The sequence below is a fragment of the Rhipicephalus sanguineus genome, chromosome 1, assembly GCF_013339695.2.
Source record: "Rhipicephalus sanguineus isolate Rsan-2018 chromosome 1, BIME_Rsan_1.4, whole genome shotgun sequence".
Taxonomy (NCBI): domain Eukaryota; kingdom Metazoa; phylum Arthropoda; class Arachnida; order Ixodida; family Ixodidae; genus Rhipicephalus; species Rhipicephalus sanguineus.
The window spans coordinates 253436343-253458850 of record NC_051176.1 but is presented as its reverse complement, the minus strand read 5'-3'; the positions used below and the strand labels follow the sequence as shown (position 1 = coordinate 253458850).

At 47.6% G+C, this 22508-nt stretch overlaps 1 protein-coding gene across 3 annotated transcripts in view; it reads right to left on the bottom strand.

Annotated features, from left to right (window-relative positions):
• The window catches only part of LOC119377905 (puratrophin-1), a 449908-nt gene that overhangs the window by 135503 nt on the left and 291897 nt on the right, over positions 1-22508 (bottom strand). For all 3 annotated transcript variants that reach the window (XM_049411366.1, XM_037647199.2, XM_037647211.2), the window contains one exon: positions 9663-9812. In XM_049411366.1, coding sequence (XP_049267323.1) covers positions 9663-9812 — 150 coding nt within the window. The remainder of the gene's footprint in view (positions 1-9662; positions 9813-22508) is intronic.

Sequence of the window (22508 nt, the reverse complement as noted above, 5' to 3'; positions counted from 1 at the left end):
AATCGAAAGATTCCGAAATAGCGCCAGATACGGAAAGGCAAGGAACACGAAACGACGCCTGCGTTGTTTTACATATATGCGCAATCTCGTTGTTAATGCCGCTTTTTTTTTAATTTTTTTATAATGTTGCGCAAATACCAAGCCGCATAAAACTGTAGTTGACCAGCCTGACTGTCTGGGCATGTCGGTATGACATAGATGAAGCTTAATGCGAGGATAATAGGACAATAGGACGACATGAGATGCACGACCGCTTACATGAGAATGTGTGATATAGACAATATTTTTGTACCGAGGTTCAAGATAAACAGGTGCAAGGAGCGCTCACGTGTTTCATGCTTTCCAATCGCCCTCGCCTTGTTGTGCGCTTTAAATTTCAATCGTATAGAACCTTTCCAAGTGGTGCGCTTAAATACAATGTCTTTTCATAAGGCGGTTGCCGGCTGCTGCAGTCTTTTCAACGTGGCTACCTTCAAGGTATTGCAACGGCATCGGTCATCGATGCTTCCTGCAGCTACGTGTGTTCATATTCCTCAAAACGCAATCATGGGAGTGTCTCTAGCGTGTTTGTTTCCATTCAACGAAATATTTATAGAACTTCAAAGGAGTTGACTGTTGGACGAGTTGGTGTTTGTACATATAAACCATTGCGCCTGTGCTCATCTTGCTCCTTTCTGTTGTCCTGTCTCGTCGCGCTACTCACGATGGTTTATATATTTAAAGAACGTAGCAAAAATTACCCCGCATATCGCAAATGAGCTTTTATTTTCCATCGAAACGCCTTAGTTTAAGCATGAAAACGAGAGCTTATTTCTATGTACTTTCCTCGCTCCTTCCCGCAATCTTCATTTCCTCTGTCTATTACCTCCATTGTGCCAGTTTATGTGGCAGTTGCCAACTTGATCCCTCCCTATTTTCCCTGTATCCTGGTATGCTTCTGTATGCATATGCAATAATAATAATAATAATAATAATAATAATAATAATAATAATAATAATAATAATAATAATAATAATAATAATAATAATAATCAAAGCTGCGGACACAATATGCGACAATAAATATAGAGCATTTCCAACTAAACTACATGAGCTTCACCGCACCGAAAAGAGACCAAAATCACGCTCCTCCTCCCACCTCCCCCCCTCCTTTAGACAGCCCTCTAAAGTACGACAATTCGTTGAGAACGTTTTCATCTAAATTAGAGCAGTCATATTCATTTGGGGTTCTTTGCATGCATAATTTACTGTCTACTGAAGCGGCAACACGTATTTAGTCGCTTTTTTTTTTATATACAGTTTAGAAATCTCGATGACGTTTCCCTGCAGCTTCATCTGTCACTGTTATTGTGTTCTCTGCAAAAAAGTTTGCTCACCTCCCCCCTAGCAATTAACACAAAAAAAAAACGAGTCAGGTGTAAGCTTATGCATTTGGTAAGACTAGCAGGCTTTAAAAATAAAAATAAATCAACGATGTTTTAAAACTTGCTTTGACGGGATGCGGCCTCTTTTCGCGCAAGGAACCGCATAAGCCTCAACTTTAGGCTGTCACTTGTTAAGCTATAACCCAGGGGATATGGGCATGCTTACGCTTAGATGCGCGGTCAAGGAGATATGTACACGAGTTACTGACACAAATTTATTCTAGCTGAATTTCTAATATGCCTGAACGTCATGAGCACAGTGTCCGAATTAACGATTGCCTCCGATTATTAAACACGGGGGACTGCGATGCAAATCCCTTTCGCTAACTAAGGTTCGAGGCTCTTGTGCAGTGCCTTTATCTTCCAGTGCTCTTTTCCACTGAAGTCTCATGTCTTGATTTTAACCACAGCATGAAAAATACCGCTGTGCCTTGTTTTTTATGTCGATACCAAACAGTTTTGATACCATCCTGGTGTGGTACACCTCCCGAATTCCCCGTTACAGCTGTCCAAGGCACAAATTTATTTTTTTTTGGTTAGTTTAATATTTACCTTCATTTATTACTAAGATATGATTTATTTGCTCGTTCATTATTATCGGCAGTAGTACAAAATTATAAGTATAATAATTAACCGCTCGGTTTGACCTTCCATAACAATCACCTGATTATCTGAATAGCATCGAAATTATTTTGACAACCTGGCATTTCTTTCGTGGTCCTATATCGAAGTACGCAAGCGTTTTCTTTGCACTTCGCTTCTATCAAAGTGCGGCCGGGATTGGAGCCGCGATTTAACAAAATTCCTCGTATACGGTCGCATCCTCTCCCGCCGCCCGATTCTAGACGTTATCCCCCGCATACTGGGTTGCGCCATTTCGCACTGGACCAAGCAACCGACCTGCCATCCAACTTGCGCCTAAAACGACCAACCTGTTTTCTGGAAGCCGCCACAACGACAGCGAGTGAGAGAAAGAACGGAAGAACGAGAGAGAGAGAAAAAAAAACATCTATTTTCTTCTTTTTTAAACCGGCGAAGGCACAAATTAACGCATCGGAAGCCCCACGGAAACATGTCCACAACGCCGGGCGCTGGAGGACAAGGAAGTGACCTTGGCTATCGGCTCCAAGCGATGGGAGTGCCCGTGATGGAACGGTGCGTCGTTCGGGACTTTGGGCAGCTTCTCCGACATCTGCCTTGCGCGCGCGCGCACACACACAACCCTGATACTTTTTTTTATCATTACCTCCGGGATGCACCTCCTTTCGTTTCGAATTACGCAGTTATAACCGAAAGTCGTTGGAGCGTATCGCCGCGCGATGTTCCAAACAGCGCTGCAGATAAGACCAGGGCCGAGACATGCGTGCCTCCGAAATCCGAGGGCCTGCATGCAGGGAGAACCTTCGCAAATCAGGAAGCACAGTCCTTCGATGGGGGCACGCGCGTCCGATAGAATATCAAGCATGCGGTCCACTTCTTTCCTCGGCCGTGTCTTCTCCCGAGATCTGGAGGGATCAGCGCGCTGATATTTCGGAGAAGGGTCGTTAATTTTACGGACGTGCAGCACGGCAAGCGCAGCTGCGACCCCCGGGATGTTCGGTATTTACTTTCGCCATTTCCGCGTGCACACGCGCAGGCGATTTGTTTTTGGTTTTTTATTCTTTTCATTTGCCAAATAAGGCGACCGGCTTTCGTAGGAACAGGAAGCACGCGACTGCACCTCCAAAACAGAAATGTCACTGTGACCCATTACGTGCTCATCGAAGCAAGCTGCCATAAGAATTATCTTAAGGCGGAAGCCTTAGATGCCTCAACAAACGCGAAAAGTGATTGTCAGCGTCGGTGACCGTGTAGTCATGACGTCATATGTCGCAAAAATGTGTGACGTGACATAATGACGTAATCACATGACATCGTCGCGTGGTCAAAGGTGGGCCGATCACGGAGGCGCTGCAGAGCTTCGTGAGGTGCACAAAGTTTTCAATTCCTCCGATACCGGAGGAGGTGGAAGGCCGGAGAAATCGGAAGGCATTAGGGGCCGTGTGATTTATTCGTCTCGTTTTCGACCGATGACACACACACACACACACACACACACACACACACACACACACACACACACGCACACGCACACGCACACACACACACACACACACACACACACACACACACCTTACTTATATTTTTATCTCACTCCCTAATCCTGGTAAAATTCTCAAACATGGTTGTCACTCAGCTGTGGCGTCGTCTTCAGCGAACTTTTAAGCCGCGCTTCCGACTTCGCTTCATTCGCTCGTAAGAACAGGAGAAGAGGCGAGGTATTTGAAGTGCACGTAAACCAAGCAGTTAACAACAAATATCGGATTATCCTTGTGTCTCGGCATGGACTGATGCGCGAGGTTGCGCAGAATAACGACTCCCCATGTTATTGGAAGTACTGCAACCGCTTCTTGAAGACGCACTGCAACCCGGAACAGGACCCGGCTTCATCGCGCGAGGTAATTTTTCTCTCCTCTTCTTCTATTGTCTGGCGCTAGGTAAACGTGCATCGCGGCGCAGAAGACGCCGAGACTGCGCGGGTCCCAACGTGACTTTTCCCCGGAGTTCAGTGAACTCCCTTGTCAGCCACGGACCGAGAACCCCAGCTGCCCGCGCCGTTTCCGACAATGCTCGCGCGCGCGGCTCCTACACCGCTGCGCAGCCGAGAAAGACAGCGAGACGAGCGCACTTGAGCAGCGCGCTGTTGCCTCTCGGTGGCGCGTGAGAAACGTCGTGAGCGCCCGAGGAGCACGTGCACGCGAGCTTGTCGCGGTGGCCCCGGAAGGCAACACAAAAGGCACGCCGGAGCTGTCAGCGCGGACAATGTCGGCGATGCCGCACCTGCTCCGCGCTGATGCAAGTGCGACCGCTTGTGCCACGTACGACTGGCGAACAATGAACGCGGCCGCCGGCATGCGCAGGACGCATGCGCGAACTGTAACAGCGGGAATCCCTGGCAGCGAATTAACAGTTAGCTTTCTCGAAAAAGCTAGAACATAATTAAAAAAAAGAATGAAATATTCTGGGGATCGACGCGCACGAACCATGATTTGAATACCATGCAAAAAAATAAATAAATAAAACCCTTTGCGCTGAGCAGGATCTGAGAGCTAATTTGTCATTTTCATATGCCCGCATGCTATCGGTGTATACGACCCCAGCGCGAATGCGACTATGGACAAAGGCTGCTGTGCACGGTACCTACATACGGCCGCATCGCCAAAAATGCGGTGGGCACAACCCGATGAATGCATGAGTGAAGGCTTAATTTCTACATGCTACCAGCAAAGTCCAGGAAGTACTTTAAATCGATTAAACAAAAGCTGCTTGTATATCCTTGGGGCCTTAGCTAAAATGTATAATCCCACAAAATATGATGCTTCCCATACCCGATTCAGCAGGACCACTAACCTGTATACTCATGGCGCTATTTGGCCAAAGCTGACCGCCAGCGCCAATAACACCACCTCATCATCAAAGCTACCCTGACAACAAATGTGTAAATACCATCATATTAACTATACTGCGAATTGTAGAGAGTAGTGAAGAAAAAAAGTCGCACAAGAGCTGACTTTTTTTATCCGATAGGCATAAATTGCAGTGAACCCGTTCACAATAGAGAAAAACAAAGGGGCGCTTTGCGTCCATGGGGACGCGAACTTCTTCCGCTGAGCCAACGTCAACAGCAGGTTCCGACCTGGCAAAACGGTGGGAGGTCGCAGAGCATCTCGCCCGTCAGGTCGCATCCGTCGAAGCTGACACGCGTCATCATGCCAGGGAGGTCCTGAAGAAGACGTCAATGTCGCAGAGGACGCCCGCCAACTGAATCCGTTTTAACGGCAGTCGAAACCGTTACGGGACGGGGGAGCATACGTTCACAGACTATTGGTGTCACGACAGATTTTTTTTCTCTCTCTTCGTTTCGCGCACACTTGGCAAGCAAACGCGGCAGCGAGTCAACGACATCAGCAGACCTGCTGACGGGGCACCGCGAGAGCTACGACCCACGGCAACAAGGTCACGCCGACCTGTCGCGCGCCGCGCCTTCGCCACCCACCTACCGCCTGTCGTCGTTTCCCGCGCCATTTTTACCGCGCTCCACGATTCGGCACTGTCTCTCTGTCGAGTGTTTGCTTTTGAGATACTACACTCGGCTTGTACATACATACGGCTCGGTGCAGGACACTGCGCTCGAAAGAACAAGGATGGCCACAGACACAAATGGGGCAACGCGAGTCCGCGTTCCTCCTCTTGTCCCTTTTTTTTTTTTTTTGTGCGCTACCTATATACGCTGATTCACGCATTACCGGCTCGCCCAAACCATTACGCAGGGGACATGAGCAGCAAACGCAAAGCCTTCGGAAAAGTTGGCTCGCAGCTATAACTAAATGAGTCGCGATAAAGCACGCGCACGAGATCTTCATCTCGCGGCTAGTGTAATGACACTGATCTCGTCCGCGCATTCTAGCAGCTAACTATGCGATACAGACTCGCCACCATTCGCAACCGACATACGATAGGCGGACAATAAGCACGCATGCATAAGCCTCCGGGAATTATAAGACTGCGCGTTGCACGCAAAGCACAATCTGAGGTTTGTAGCCGCTCGTTTTGGCAAGCATTTTGAGATAAGGTTTCTCATAGCCAGCGCGTGTTCAAAGTGTTATGCGGCCAAAACATGTCGATAATGCAATGTAGTTTAAAGAATTAAAGATAAACAAATGCCTGGAAGACAGGCGCGGAGACTGCAGCCGACTGGGCAATGTCTGCATACGAGCAACTCTCGGCTTGCGTCTGATAGCGCGTAACGGGGAGTGTACTGAAGGACAAGAGCTAAACCCCCTAATCCTTTTATCTATCATTCAATCGTGCAGCTAGCCGGTTGCCGTATCAGGTGATTTCACTCGTGTCGATGGCGCACTCGTGACACACGCAACTACTAAAGAGTACAGTTATTTTTATTCCTAGACTCTCTTCACGTATGCCCTAGAGCATTCTACAGCCACCGTTTCGATAACGTCCGTTATGCGGAGAAAGATGCCGCAGGCGCAGGATTGCGATCAGACCAGATGACCTGTAGCGGACGATTTCCTACTCTCTCTCTTTACGACGTCAATGGCTCTCACCAGCCTCTGCAACAAAGGGGTCCTTTATGGCGCTAATGCACTTGCGCTCCTGTCTATATACGCTTACGGTCTCTCAATAAAGTTTTATTGCCGCAAATACTAATGCACCCACTTTGAAGACATGTCAGTTAACCAAATACCATTATTTACCCTTCTAGTTCTATTCATCTGTATATGAGCGCACGTTTCATATCTGGAATTCATGCCAGCCATCGCTGCAGAGACAAGTGGCAGTGTCGACGTATCCGTCTCAAAAGCCTGCGTCAAAATGCAACGATTAAGTAGGCGCACAATTTTGCGGGACAAAACTACGAGGAAGATGCACGTGCTCGTTCTGGCGACAGCGCAGGAAATTTCGCCGCGGAGATGTAGGGGTCGCAAATAAAGGGCTGACTGACTTAATACCGTTTCCGTTAAGCTTTTCCTCGTGAACGGGCTGTGGCGTCTAAGTTACCTGGCTGGGCAGCCACGCCTCTGGAAGGAGGAATGTCGGTCGTCAAGGGCAGCCTGCGAAAGGGCCGGCCCCTTCGGTAATGAGCCAAAGCAAAGTTCCCTCACTGTGACCGTGAACTTCACACCGACTTTGACTCGCCCGCTGTACAACTCGCGCCAAGAAGGCAGCACAAAAGAAAGCCGACGCGCCGTACAAACGACTGAGTTTTTATGCCTGAAAGGAGAGTAGGCGGTCAAAAAGAAATAGCCTGAAAGAAAGGGAACGAACAGGCCCGAAACGGCTTTCCGGATGAGAAAAAGGGGGCGAGGGAGATGATCGTGACCTCCAGTTTCACGCCCGCCAAAAGTGGTTCGTACGTGCGTGAGGCCGTGTCGAAAGCGGTCGAGTGAAAAAAGGCGGGGGCGGCCACAGGTGGTTCAGCACGCCGGCGAGACCGCGCATCCCACGGCAACAACAGCGAGAGCGTCCGCTTTCGTCCTCGCGCACGCAGGTTCCGGCCATCAAGGCGGCACAAGGTGCCCGCTTTTCCTCACATAACGACGGCGCCCGGGGGGGCGTAGAAGCACAACAAGGGCAACCCTTCTCTCCTGCGCCTATATTTCAAATTGCCGCTCCTCCTCCTCTTCTTTATCTATTAGAGTCGGAAGCGAAGGAAGGAAGCCCGACGTGGCTCGTAAAACTTGAAAACGGGAACAGTCAGAACAAGTCGTAAAGAAGATGGCGAGAAAAGTGTCGCTGCGACGACCGGCAGTCAGGACAGCGCCACGAAGGTCGGGCGCGCGCAGGATGCGGCGGCGACGAAAAAAACGACTCCGAGAAAAATCCGATGCCGGGTGCGGAGTAGATGCAAAGAAAGAAAGAACGCCGAACGGAAGAGTGCCCGCCGGGCAACGCCACGGGTGCACTGCCGGACGCCGACGATCAACCGGTTCGCGGATCCAAGGGCGCTGGTGGCTGTTACCACATCAACTGAGCACCGCCGCCACCGCGGTTTCATGAAGGCAACTAACGGGCGATGTTGACTGCGATGGCGCAGATTGCGGGCGTGGACTCCGAGCACGACGGTTTCTCGGTACCACGCGCACGGGAAGATGCTGCATCCCTTCTGCTACGCTGCTCTTATTTGGAAGCGCCCAGTAAGGATACGAGATGCGCCTCGCGACACAAACCTGCGTGCCACTCCCCCCTCTCCCTCCCACTTTTGCTCGTTCATTGCTTGTTTTGCCTTTCCTTTAGATGAGTCGGCGGCACCGGATGAGCGTTTAGGCAGCGACGTAATAAGCATAATCAAAGCACTGCAAAGTACACAGGACATTACGGAAGCGTTGGGGAGTGCCCTGGTCATGTTATATTAACGCACATTCCGCTTCTCCTTCTTTCTTTTTAAAGCTAACAACCAACGGATGACACTGTTGATTCGTACGCATTGAAATGGTTGAGCAGACTGCGACCATGCCAATTTGATGCAAATGCCCAGATAATTAATTACAGTGCAAGACCATATACACGCGTTCAAGACGGCAGCCTCCACCCATGCACTGAAGACAGTCTACAAAGGACGAACAGGTAGAGACAAAAACGACAGAGATGACGCTTGTGGCTCTTCCTGTGAATATATATTTTAGCATTGTTCCAGACCATCTACTTTGCTTTTTATTGAACTTACGTGCACTAACTCTTCTTCAACGGCACCAGTTTTCTGATAAACAGCGCCCCCTATCAAACTCAATATTCGGTGGTAGCATCGCTCCCGGACCTTTTTTTTTTATTTATTACAAGTTTCGAACACGTTGTGTACAGTATTGATCTCCAGGCAGCTTTTTCTGCGTCACTAGTTATGGTCGAATGTTTCACGAGCATCAATCAGCTTAGTGTCAGTACCACAACAAGCCCATGAACATTTATGGCATTCGAAAAAAAAAAAAAAACATTGATCATGAAGAGCTGGTCAGAATGGGCAACGACTTTGCAATCACCTTTCAACAAATTCTTATGCAAACTAAATTCCTGGCAATGAGGGCGCAATTTCTTTGAGCATTTTCATAGGTGCTAGAATATAAAATCCAAACGCAATGATCTACGAACAAAGGGAAGCCGAATGAAATACAAATACAGTCGAAACAGTCGTTTGAGGCCATTATATGTTAAGATTACTTGCCAGTGTCGAGTTTGGGTCGTTAAGAAAAACATCAGAAGCAAGTGAATTTCCAAAAGCCGCCGATAAAGATATAACGTATCTTCCGTCAGCCTTGATTCAAAATCGTCTGTTTATACGCTACCACATTGTATTAGCCGAGATTCATACTTAATAATGCAAATTCTTTCTTTCTTTCCGAGATTCTTTGTTAATAATGCATCCGAGAATACGTTCACGTCAATCGACCATGAAAGGTTTACTCTCTGTATTTGAGGAAGTTCATGTTGGATGGATAGTAATCAGCCAGATGCTACACTGTTTTCGTCCCCTTTGCTAGCATTCTCTTTCTTATCACTTTTTTTTTTTTCTTGCGAAGCACGAAAGTTTGGAAAAATAGGGTACCGAAGAGGACGCGTATTCAATAATGAAAATCCCACTTTCAGCAACGAGGGAAAAAACCCGCAAAGTGACACTTCACTCACCTGGGAAACAGGCGACCCTGGAGAGAAGCAGCCGGTGTCCCAGCTGGCTCATGCTGGTCGGCTGGGCGAGGCTGTTGTCGCAGTAGCCGTCGTCGTGCTCCTCTTCCCTCGACAGCGACGTCCGCTCGCGGAAGAGGGCAGACAGGCCATCTGCGTAATAAGCAAAAGAAAAAAATATGAATATCCTGCGGTACTCGGACGTCAGCCGTCGTACAAGGGCGCCTTCCTAAGTAATTGCGGTCGAGAAATGGGAGGAGCGAAAACAAAAATGCAAACCAAGTTTAACTGCTGAATACCTCGCGTAAGCGATGAAAGAATACGATACGCAAGGCAGGGCCGGAATTCGCAAGGCATTCAGTTCGTTAAGCGCTGCTTACGATTGGCCAGCGGCTTCGCTAATGATACACCAATGATCAGGATCGGCCGAAACTTTCGCTTACGACCAATTCTAGCGTAAGAGGTTTTTTTGCGAATACGGGCCTAAAAGAATAATGGGTGCCGAGGGGCCGGAATATATGCTTGCTTATTCGTTACATTTACATGAAGCAAACGGGTCATTAATGAATTTAAGGAAAAACCGCAGGAGAAGTGAACTGGCCCCGTATTCACGAAAATTTCTTACGTTAGAATTCTTTGTAAGAGAAAACTTCAGCCCATCGTGACGCTGAACATATCATTCACTCTTAGAAAAAAAGTTAGTAAATGGTTAGTAAATGCTTGCATTTACTAGTTTCGAGCGTATTTTACTACCTTCGCGAAATCTGTTTACTAGCCAGCAGTTAGTAAAGGTCGTAAAGTGCTGCCTTCACTAACCAGAAAGTTAACTTGGTGTTGTTAACTTAGTAACTACTAGCCACCCACGTTGCCAGATCATTCGTATATGCCCAGTATACTTTGCCGTAATCGTTACGGTCTTAGCAAAATTTAAACGAACTTTAATTTTATTCATTACCTTGGAATTAAAGTTTCGTGCTACGTAATGGCACGAATATAAGCAAATATAAGGGCACACGAAAATGTGTAGAAAACATTAATTATTCTTCTAAATTCTATGGTTGCTAACCAGTACACGGTGTGCTATCCCAAAGTAGGAGCATAAATAGTCTTCAAGCCGCTGCTAGAGTAGATATCGGCTACGTAAAAGTCTTGCGATTCTGTGTGTGCGCTTGCGTGTGTGTTCTCATTCGTGATCAGTTCATACCTTATGTATATTGCTGTGGTGTGTACTTACCATGGTAATTACATGAAGTAATTAGCGGCTATTAGTTAATGTACGAGGACAATGCCACTTCGTTTTTTTTAATCCTTTAGGTACTTTTGCAATAGAATCATCTTGATATGGCAGACGCACATATAAACAAAATAGGCGTAAACCTCTAATTAGTCCTCTAGAGTAAGTACTAAGTTGCTAGCGCGGTTACTAACAACTTAGTAATGGACTAGCCATTCGAGCTAGTACTATTCACTCACTAGCTAGGTAGAAAATTTCACTAACCTGCATTCTACTACCTTCACTTACTAAGAGGCTAGTGTAATTTGTGACAAGCAAACTGTTAGTATTTAGTTAGTGAATATGCTGACCTTTTTTTCTAAGAGTGTTAGTTAAGCCAGACAGCCAATGAAAAAAAAAATGAAGACACGAAGAAAATACTTTTTGTGATTCTCCCTGTTTATTAAAAAAAAGTAAATGCGGAGAGCGACCACCGTAATGCTGATAGTGAGTGCGGTAATAATGAAAGTGTTCGGTCAATCACAAGATTTTCAGCAAGAAGCTCTGTGAATTAGGTCCATCATCAGAAAGAGAGACGCAAATAGGCAATTTTATAACGATTGCGAACGAGTTCGTTTATGCCGCGGCGGACAGACGAAGCGCGAACAGCGGCCGGAGCGCGTGCCCAAAACATAACTAGGACATATAACTGGACGTTGGCCGCGTTGGCCACTTATATGTCCTTGTCCACATGCGTGCGCACGTGGTTTTCACGCAGAGTGTGGGTTATGCTCACCGTACTGCAGCAGATCGGATATATAATATAGTGCGTACGACATTATCACAGTAGGGCGAAGCAGCGTTACAACCATATGTGCGCGCATGTGGACGAGGACGATTGGTCGACGGCGTTGAGTTATGCTTCGAGCATGCGCTACGCTGCATGCTGGAATTTCATATGACCTGGATAGCACTATGTATGCTAAATGGAAACAGCTATGACAGAAACAAATAAGCACATTTGTTATCGCTGCAAACGTTCTCTCAGAGGATAAAACTGAGCGTCTGGAAAGAAATAATTCAAGTGTTCGATGTTTCGGGACGCCTATCGGGACATAATAATCGCAATACCTCAATGTGTATATTAAACATCACGTCATGTATAACCGTGGCCACATAAAGGAAATATTGCCTATTTCAATACAGAAACTATTTTGCCTTGATAGACACCGTGAGTCGCGCTCCAGGGCTGCAAGTTTTTTGTATACACTATTAAAACTTGCTCATTCGCCCTCGCTATTACAAAAAAAAAAAAAAAAAGATACGTTCAACGTAATACCTTGTTGGGTACAAAGCGTCTGGGCCAACAGTTGATCAGGCCGTACATGGTACGTAATGTCACGCCAAAGCAAAGAAATAAAAACGATACCAGGTATACACTCCATGATGTCATCTTATTGCGATATTGCCAAGATACATGTATGCAATAGAAAAGTATGGCCGCATACTTACATGCTGGGTTATTGTACACATATATATTGGCAATGTCGCCGTCGATTTTACGTCTCCCCGCGTCGAGACGCCTGCACTGCGAAGTTGCGTCGATATTTAGTTTCGTCCTGGTGTCACCGATGTGATAAGACACGAACGACTGTGTGGATTTGGCCGAATCACTCCACTTCCTCCAGCGATGCGTTAGCACAACCTGCCAGTGGCTTTCGCGGCATCCAGGGTCCGTAATAACAAAATTTATGCTGTTTAAGTTACCATCCGCGATTGCTCAGCACCGTGGGGATATCTTTTCCACTTATCGTTGTGTTGATTGTTAAGCCTTCAAAACTACCGGCCAATGCACAAACGCTCCTCCGATAGGGACCTTTGCGGATGATTTTACAGACGCTCTAGTTCGAAAGAGCCATTTGCCATTGTTCCGGCCCTATATTCTAATAATGTGTCACGATTGGTCGGGACCAGCTCTTTACATCTCTGCAGGAACGTAAGAAGTTCTCTTGCTAATATGAAGGGGGAGGAGGGAGGCAGACCCGTCTTTTGTTAGGACATGTGACCCCTGCGGAAAAAAAAAAAAAAGAACAGCAGGACGATTGATTAGAACCATAACCTTGCGTGAAATCGGCCAGAAGAAAGAGGTGCCTCTGCTCTCAAGATGGATTTCATTTCACAGAAAGTGCCACAGCACTTATCCAACTTGAGCTAAATAAAAGGACCGTTAATATATTTTTTTTTCTCGTATTCAGTTAACACCTTTTTTTTTTCTCACATTCTTTCCAGGCTTCGTAATTAATGCGCACAACGCAGCGCCGCCATAATTTCAGGAATCAGCATTTCGATGAGACAAACGATATTGAACTAAAAAAAAATGAAATGCATCCGTCGTTACGCAATAAACCTGCTGTTCGTTCCGAAGTGCCAGAATTCACATCACATTCCATCTCACTGATAGCTGTTTATTTTTCATTTCGTCTTCTTTTTTTTTTTTTTTTTCGAGAGAGACTTTTCGCCTATTTCGTCGGCGGAAAAACAGATACCTCTGCACTGTCGAGCTGGCATGTTACGACAAAACCCTTGATACACGTTGCTTTGCGCCATCGTGAAAAAACGAAGCGCTCCTTTATTACGAAAGTAGCAATTAAGATGGAAGCATCCCTAGTCTGCCTGTTGTGCGGTGCCGCAATAAACAGTTGTAAAGACGTTATGTTTTCTCCTATACGGTTCCCGAGGCTTTGTTCTCTACGACGAAATCGTGGGAAATGCACAAAAGAATTTTTACAAGCACTTGGAACGGTATTACTTTCGTAATCGCTCAAAATTTTACGGCGGTTCAAAGTGGACCATAGATCGACATGAGCTGCCGCACGAAAACCGGAGAAAGGGTTCACTTTCTGTCCAGGGAGACGCCTGTTACGAGGTCTGCACTTCGTCATGCAGTCATCTGCAAGAAACTGTATACGTCACGAGACGAGGCGGTAACAGCACCTATAGCATAGCCCGCTAGCAATTGCATAGTTCCTAGACCTCGCGAAACGAAAGGGTCACGGCATCATTATCATCATCATTACTGTCGTCGTTTTATTTTTATGTGCACTGCTGGGCGAAAACCTCTCCCAGCGATCTCCAGTGAGCACGGGATAAAGCATCAGAAATATATCCACACATTGGCTTCGCCGAAAATCAGCAAACAAGAGCCCAAACAAGCTATGAATGTTTCCGTCGAAACCCTTACCGAGCTTTTGTTCAAAAACATTTTAACTGACACAAACTGCCCGCTTCAATCTGTCATGCGAAGCTGCCTCTAGGCTTGGCAAAGGTGGCGTGCTCATAATAAATACGACATCAAGATTACCGACCGATTAGACGAACACATCAACCAGTTTGGGGTGCAGAATTTGCCGCTGGCGTATCGAACAAGAGCTACAGGAACACTTTTCGTCGCAGCGACGTTCCAACTTTTAACATAGCAAAGTGTCTATGTATAAGACACTTGTGGGAGTTTAGTTTGCATCCGTTATGCAAACTGTATACGCAATGCCAGAAGCTGGCCTCTCCCACAGCTCCTATCAAATAATCAATAATAGGCCTTTTGGAAGCAGATTATTCGGCGCCTTTCGGTCATGTTACAAGTTAACAACAGCACAAAAAAACACAGACGAAGGAAGTCAACAGACGAAGAACTGACTAACAACGGAAATTTACTGCAGAAATGCTAGCGAATATAAGGAAATGGTCACATCAAAGAACAGCTACAAAAAAGTAAAAAGAAAAAAAATCTAATAAGAGTGCTTATACCACGTCCCACCGATAAACACGGGACAGAAACAAAAATTAAATCCATTATCAGACAAAGCAATAGACGACACGCTGACACAATTTAAATTAAACCAAATCTAGCAATCTCAGCTACCTGAATTTTTTCCCGCGTAATCTGCGATCTGCAGTCCGTGGTCTCGCACATGCTGCAATGCAGGGCTAAGTGCCCGCATTTGTTCTGGCGATCATTAGTTAAGGCGGAAAGTTGGGCTAGTAATATGACATGGTTAATATGACATGGTTACTATAGCGTAAAAGGAGACGGGGACGAGAAGAAGAAAGCGTGGTCCCGTGTTTCTCCTTTTTCGTTCCCGTCTCCTTTTACGAGTAACATGCCATAGTATTCGATCATTAGTGCCGTGTTCGCGCAAATTATCGTTCACGCATCAGCCGGTTTGTTCGACACATCGTTTCCCGCGCGTTATAAGGATGCTGTAGATCAGACACTCAGCGAATGGGATGCGTCGCGTAGTATGCTTTTACCTGGCACCCCGGTTCTTCCTTTTCGAGCGACGTGGTATTCGGTCAGACCCAAATTGTACAGCGGTGACTCTATGTATACAGGGTGTTTACTCTTTACTTTTACATGCCATTCGACTGGACTAATGACTTTATTAATGCACTAGTATACTTCCTTCTCTCTTTTCTGCACCTCTGATCATTTCTTTCCATCGAACGTTTTCCTTTCCAAGTGACGAGTTGTAGGAAAGCTCAGGCTGCAGCCTCTGTATTTGTGTAAACAAATTGCCTGCCGCACTTAGCTGCTAACGCTCAGTCGTGGAGATTTTTATGGAGTAAATATAACTTTTCTGTCATCTCACAGTTGTAGAACTAATCATTCTTGCGTAATATTTACGACTGTCTAAAAAAAAGAAAACAAAAACACTTGTAGATACTAAAACAGCTCCGACCGCTGTGTTGATGGCTCCGCAACTCCGTACAAAGTATATACACAGTTCATGCGAGTCGCGGACTCCTGCTCCTTATTCTTTTTTTTTTTTTTTACTCGACAACGACGACTATATAGAGAAGAAGGATGCTTATGACCGCAGCAAAATTCAGGCGCAATAAACTATTGAGGCCGACGTTTCGCTTCCCTTGCCGCTACGTCGGCGAGGATATATGTTTATGAACGCTCGATAAAACGTAGCAACGCCTGCCTGAGGACGCACACGTGTTAAAATCGCCTTTCAAAGTACTCTGAAGCACAGCCCGAACAGTGCGTAATGAGACTTAAAGCGGCTAGCTCGGCGGTATATAAAAGCTAGCTGGCCCGGCTGTCGTGACAGAGCGCGCTGTAGGCCCGTACGCAATTGTTCGATGTGCACCAAACGGCCGACTTCGAAGGCTACACGTTCGCTTCGAAGACAAAGTCGCGGCAATCGGCGCCGCCGCGCTTCTCGAGAGCAAGCGGGGCTGGCGCAAGCGAGTAGCAGCAGATGACGCAACGCGACGATTCAGGTCAATGTAAATACTGATCGGCTCGGAATTCGACAAGTCCAAGAAAGGAAAGGCCACAATAATGCCGGCTTGATCCGCGAGGAGATGGCACAATGCCGGCCGTCTCGTCGGCGGCTAGATGGACAAGAGAGCCGCCACCACCACAGGGGGTCCCGCGCTCGCTTAGTGCCCGGCCGCTTTCCTCGATGGTTTCCTATCGGGGGGCGTGACTAGGAGGAGGACGAGGCGCTATGTAGGTTAGGCAGGAGACTCGCAGGAGCGCGCTTTCGATGCCTGCTTCTCGGGGACCCAGGCTGGCGCCGAGTGCCTCCGGCCGCTGCCCTTTTCGGTGAGCTCGCCTATAGGCCGTCGGGCAGGGCTGACAGGCCGACGCTCTTACTCACGCAGCCACAACAAAGACACGCACGGGGCCGCCACTAGTGGGCAAAGAAAACAGGAGCACTAGTCGAAGAGCAGAAATGCCGCCGCGGCAACGCGGAGGCTCGGGGGAGAGAGTGGCCTTTGCGTGCACGTGGTCGATCATCGCGTCGCGCAATGCTGCAGTGCAGCGGCAGAATTATCGCCGACGCGCGCACGTTTCGCCAACGGGCCGAATAAAGAGTGTAGCTCCTCTCCCGGGTGAAAACGCAATGTAGCAATTCCAGCATATAAGGCCTCCACGGCATACTTTTTTCACATGACCTTCGAAGAGCGGTTGGCAGTTCTTTCCTTCTGTCAACTTCCTTCCTGAAGCCATTGCAGCTCTAGCCCGGTCGTCTGCATGCCTCGCGGTCAATGGAGAGGTGCTCGCTGAGAATCCACGTAACGCAAGTTCGCATAGCAGTGAGATGCTGAGAGTTCTACACGCAAACACGCCCTCGGGAAGTCCTCTCAACACTGCATTCGCGCAGTGCCGACGCGTACCGACTGATGACGCGGACAGCTATAACAGGGGCATCCATACCGCGTGTCTACACGTAGGCAATGCAAAGCAAATCCCGTATAAAACGAAGACAAAGAAGCGTCACTGCACGCCCCACATCCAAAGACAGGAGAGAGCAGAGGGCCACCTCCTTTCTTTGATGGGGGGAGTGTCTCTTTCTCTACGGGGCGGCCTGCAGGTCGGCATGCGTATACGACGAATCAAGAACAGTGGCAATGAACTTGGCGCAGCGTCTATTTTGGCAGTGTCTCGAGAGGATCCCCCGTCTCTCTGGCTTGGGCTTAAGCCCGGCGACATTCGGCCCTTTATAAGCTCCAGCGAAGTTGTGCGGGCGCCAGTGAAAGAGAGCAGCTGCTGGGAGGGCGGCGGGGGCCCCACGCGTTGCATACACGCCCACGTTGGATGGGCCTCGCAAGCGCGTCGCTAACGGTGACACACGTGTGTGCGTCTGCTAAGCACTGTCGTCACAGTGCCGAACGGTTGAACACGCGGAGTGCTTCGTCATCCGCCTAGTCGTTAATCACAGCGGCTTTATTTCTGCGGTGCCCTCTTTGATGCTACTGACTCGAATGCCCAGATCACAATTCTCAAAAGCGATAGAGTGAGAGAGAAGCGCCTGTTACCTCCACGAGAAGGAGCCGACTGCTGATACACAGCACTGAAGCCGACAGGAACAATGGTTTTGAAGCAGAAGAAAAAAAAAATGAAAAGTAGAAAGTAATTACAAATCATAACATCACGACTACAAAGAATGAGTGCGTCTATTTCAATATATAGAAACCCAGAAGCACATGCAAAACCAGTTACACCTGTGTGGGAGAGCTTATATAGAGTTCCATTATATACCTTGAACAGATCCCGAGATCTGTAAGTTAGTTGATAGAGCTGTCCTTTTCGGTACTTCAGATCTGCTGCTAAGAACTACAGGTCGCGGGTTCGATTACCGGTCGGTGGGACGTTAAACCTCAGATATTATTATTATTATTATTACCGGTCGAGGCGGCCGCATCCTCTCTCACAACTCTGACGCTGTCTTGGGACGCTCTCACGCTCCCCAACGAACAAACCATCCTTTCAGAACTCAGCCTAGCAAAAAATGCAGCGCGAAATGTTACATCGAACTGAATGCGGCATGACATACCTACGCTACTGCTTTTGAAAACACTTACTGCCCCATATAAAGCTGCAGAACACGCTTAGAAAAAGAGAAAGCAACCACGTCGACCAAATAATGGACGATGTAATTTCACTCGCGTATGCCTCGCCGAAGACGCTGCCAACCCGAGTCAAGTTGGAAGCCTCATCTTCCACTGCGAACCTACGAACGCAATTTAATGCATCTTCCGAGCGGCGTCGACCTCTGTTCCTAAATAAGGACGCTGGTTTTGGGTCGGCAGCGGGTCGCAGCACCGAGATGATTCAGAAGGATAACAGAACAGACATCCGCCTCACCGAGAGCAGGGAACCGCAGCGGAACGCGCCGAGGAATTCGGTAACGAAAAGACTGATGGCACTGGAAAAGGGATACCGCTGCCTCAGCCCCATTTGCCCTTCCTGCAAGGAATTTCTCCACCAAAAAGAGAACTGTTCCCGCGGCATCAATGCAGTTGCAGAAGATACCTTATACTTGAGTGCGCACTCGAACGCTACATATATACTATAGTCGTACATGGAGCACCGTCAACGACTGGTAAGCGACGTATTTTAGCACTAAGAACTGCGAAAGTCATAAACAAATTTGCTTACGGCGCATGAATGTGCTATACACAGTAGCGTTGCCAGGGTGGTGGTATTAGGGGTTCAAAGCCTTCACCCCCCCCCCCCTATCCCCCCGGAATTTTTGCTAGCGAATTACTCGAATTGTTTTGCTTACCGGGATTCAAGAGAAAGTTACATAGACCATTGAGGACATGAATACAACCGTTACCGCACAGTTGCCATACTTTTTTGTATGTGCGTGTTGAACTACGAGTAACTCATAGGAAAAATTGTCGTCGCGGTCAATTATTCAGCGGTAGAATGACGAAGTGAGCGCGCCGCGATCTGGTTATTATTTTTCATGACGAAGTTTCTACAGAAATTCCCCTTACATTTCGACAACACGCTCACAGCTCTGTTCGACTAGCATCTTAATCAGATTACGAAAAGGTGCCATTACTTGTGTGTTGTATTTTGCTATACTTTGAAGAAGAAAAAAATGGTGTGCTAGTGTACCGAGTACAGTCAAGTTTCAAATACGCAGCAGCAACAATAATTTAGGCCACACAGAAATGTGGTTAGTTCATCTTCCGAGCTACATGTAATTCGCCTTTAAAATCTTTACTTATCGAAAGTTGGAAGTTGAGCACATTTCCTGCCTCATTCATTTCACTTCCTCCGTTTTGTTAACATTGCACAGACATCCGTGAATAAAACAATAAAGTTCAGTCACCGTCTGAGAAAAGTTCGCTCAGCTTAAATAAAGAAGAGCAAGAGAGAGAGAGAGAGAGAGTTGTTCTTTAGTCAGTACAGAAGAGGTCTGATGGAAAAGATAGATTTCAGTTTAGCCCGCGCCTCTAATACGATGAGTAGCGAGCTATAGGCTCGAAAGAACAGACAATCCGCAATACGGGTGAACAGATTGAAACGTGATGTAACGGCCTCGTATGGCGCACGACCTAAACGCGACGAGCCAGCTACCGAAGTCACACGCAAACGCTTTCTATGCCGTTACGCCAGTAACGGTGAGTCGCACATCGCAAAAGAAAAAAAGAAAAGGACATTTCAAAAGGAGTCCACCGAGATGAAAACAAAGGCGACAGGCCAGCCCGTTTCTCTCGGGAGCGTGAATATCGCGTAACCGAATTTTGTTGCCTCCTTCGCTTTTATACTTGCGCCTCCTCTCCTCGCAGTAATAGACGCGGCGCGCGTGCCCCCTTCGTCTACCGCTCCCGATTTTTGTCGGCCGCACTACTCTCGGACGAGTGACCGCTCGGGGAACGGGTTTCTACTTCGGCGAGGAGGGGCGTTCCTCGTCGATGTATCTCACGTGACAACTTACAAATGAACGCCCGGCTGACACAACGCGTTCTCTATACACGGCGCCGAAAAAACAAAACAAATAAACCTTGAAAGAAGGCCGCCAAAGAGGTTTCTGGTCCGAATACCAGACCGAGATTCGGTCTCCCGATAATCAACTTAACCTGTTCATGCAGAAGCCAATTAAGGGCGCGAGGGGAAGACGACACCCCGAGCGCTGCTGTGTTGGGGGGGAGAGAGCTTTCATCGAGCGGTCTGCTTCCTCTCCTCCCACCGTTGCTGCTGCTACTGCTGACCAGAGGGCAAACGCGGGATGGTGTCATCACGCGGCCGCTTATATGGCTGCCGCCAGCCTTTCACGCTTCCTGCGCGCGTGAACAACCAAACCCGTTGCATGCACTTACGCGTTCTCGGGGAAAAAAGAAGACCTAGGTATACGATCGAGACGAGCGGATCGCGAAATTCGCCGAATCCCCCCTCCCCTCCGCGAGGAATAGTATAACCTCGCTTAATAGTATTGGGAAGTCTAAGGAATCAATCAAACAAACAAACAAACAACAAAAAAGATGAGTCAGCCCGCCAGCTCGCACTCGAAAGAAGGTCAATCGAGTCGATCGCGGGTGATATGCTCCCCGTGACTAAGTTTTATTCGCTCGTTCGGGAGCTGCGTATAAAACCGGTGCCTCCGCCTCCAAGCTTCTCCCTTTCTTCCTTTATATTCGGATAAGTAAATAAATTTTAAAAAAAGGAAGCGTGTGGGCATGTCTTACTCCTGTAAGTCACATCTAATTACGTTTATTTTGCACCATTAGAAGAAAAAGAAGCTCCGCTTAAAACCTGCTAAGCAATATAAGCAGCGTAACTAGGTACCACTACCCCCCTCGCCTGCGCCCCCCCTTTCCTTTTTTTTTTTCTAACTCATTCATGTCGTAAACGATTCCGGCGTATACCGTAAGGAACTTCAGGTGGTCAATGTAAACCTCGATTATTCACTACGGCGTGCCTCATATTCATATCGCGGTTACGCCCCCCCCCCCCCCCCCCCCCCCCCCGTCCCAAATGCCTTCTCACAATTCAATTTCAACGGTAATGATGGTACTAACACACTACAACGTACGCAAACCACTCGCAACCTTAGTCACGAACTTCCTTGCTGCGTTCAAGGGGTGCATTCATCCTGACCAAAAACAATGACTTTACGAAGCAGTGAAGTTGCCAGCAAATTGCGTTTCAAGTAAATTTATAAAATCAAGAAGAGAAAAAAAAAACAAAGAACAAAATAGAAGACCTTGAGATAAGAGTACGTTACGGCGCTCGCAACAGGTGCTCCACTACGCCTACAGCGCTTCCAGCACCGCTCGGGTGCGCAGCAAAATAAAAGAAACAAGAAACAAAACAAAAAACGCGAAAGATCGTTCAGATAGGGGCGTCGACTGCACAGAATTACCGCACAAATCTAAAGCGGAGGAGAATCAAGGCAGCCAGCAAATGACGCAAGTGTGTAGCGAATTCTTCGCGACAGCTTTACCGTCTTTTTCGAAAAAAAGAATAAGAATATGCGCGTGGGGCACCCGCGTTGACGACTGTGCGCGGGCGCGCTATACGTGCACACCGGGCACAGAGGGAGATGGCGAAGTAATACCCCTGTCACACGGCCACCACCGAACTTCGTTAAACTCCATCAATGTAAAACTCCATGAGGGAGTTAGACGGTGATGTAGTTGTGCCCATGTCACACGGCAATTTTACGAGCTTCGGACAGAAGCCGCAAGGGGTCCATTAGGCGCTGCTGCACCTACGTCTGCATGCAATACTTCGCGTCTAATCACGCTGAAAACATTCTCAATGGTATGTGTGATTATAAAAAGTATAATTTGATCACATCGACACAAAACTTTTTTTTTGTCTATCACATAAACGTGTACCTGCAAGCATGTTGGCAGTAATTTTGACAGGAGTGCTGGCAACACTGTACGTTTGTTTTGGTACGCGTCTTTTCTACGCGTACCGATTGTCAAACACGATGCAAGTTGTCGCCGAGCTCTTTGAAGTTGCGCTACCACCCAAATCACGTTGTCCTTTCCAATATCAGCTGGGTACAGTTCTCACGTCCAGTCCACGAAGCCTTTGCTGCGGATGGCTCCCACGACAGTCCGCGTGTACTGCCAGTTCGAGTGCCGGCGTCGACGGAGAAGGAAGAAAACCCGCGTCACTCGACTGCTATGACTATTGGTAGTGCTGAAGTAGAATGAAGAGCACCGCAATAAGAAGGAAACGAGATGCACAGACGTAAACACAACGGTGCACACGGACTCGGGGACACTTATTCAAAATGGCGGCACGACGACTTTTCGCGAGGCATGGTGCGGAGAGTATGTGCACTTATACGCGTTTTTTTTTTCCATTAAAC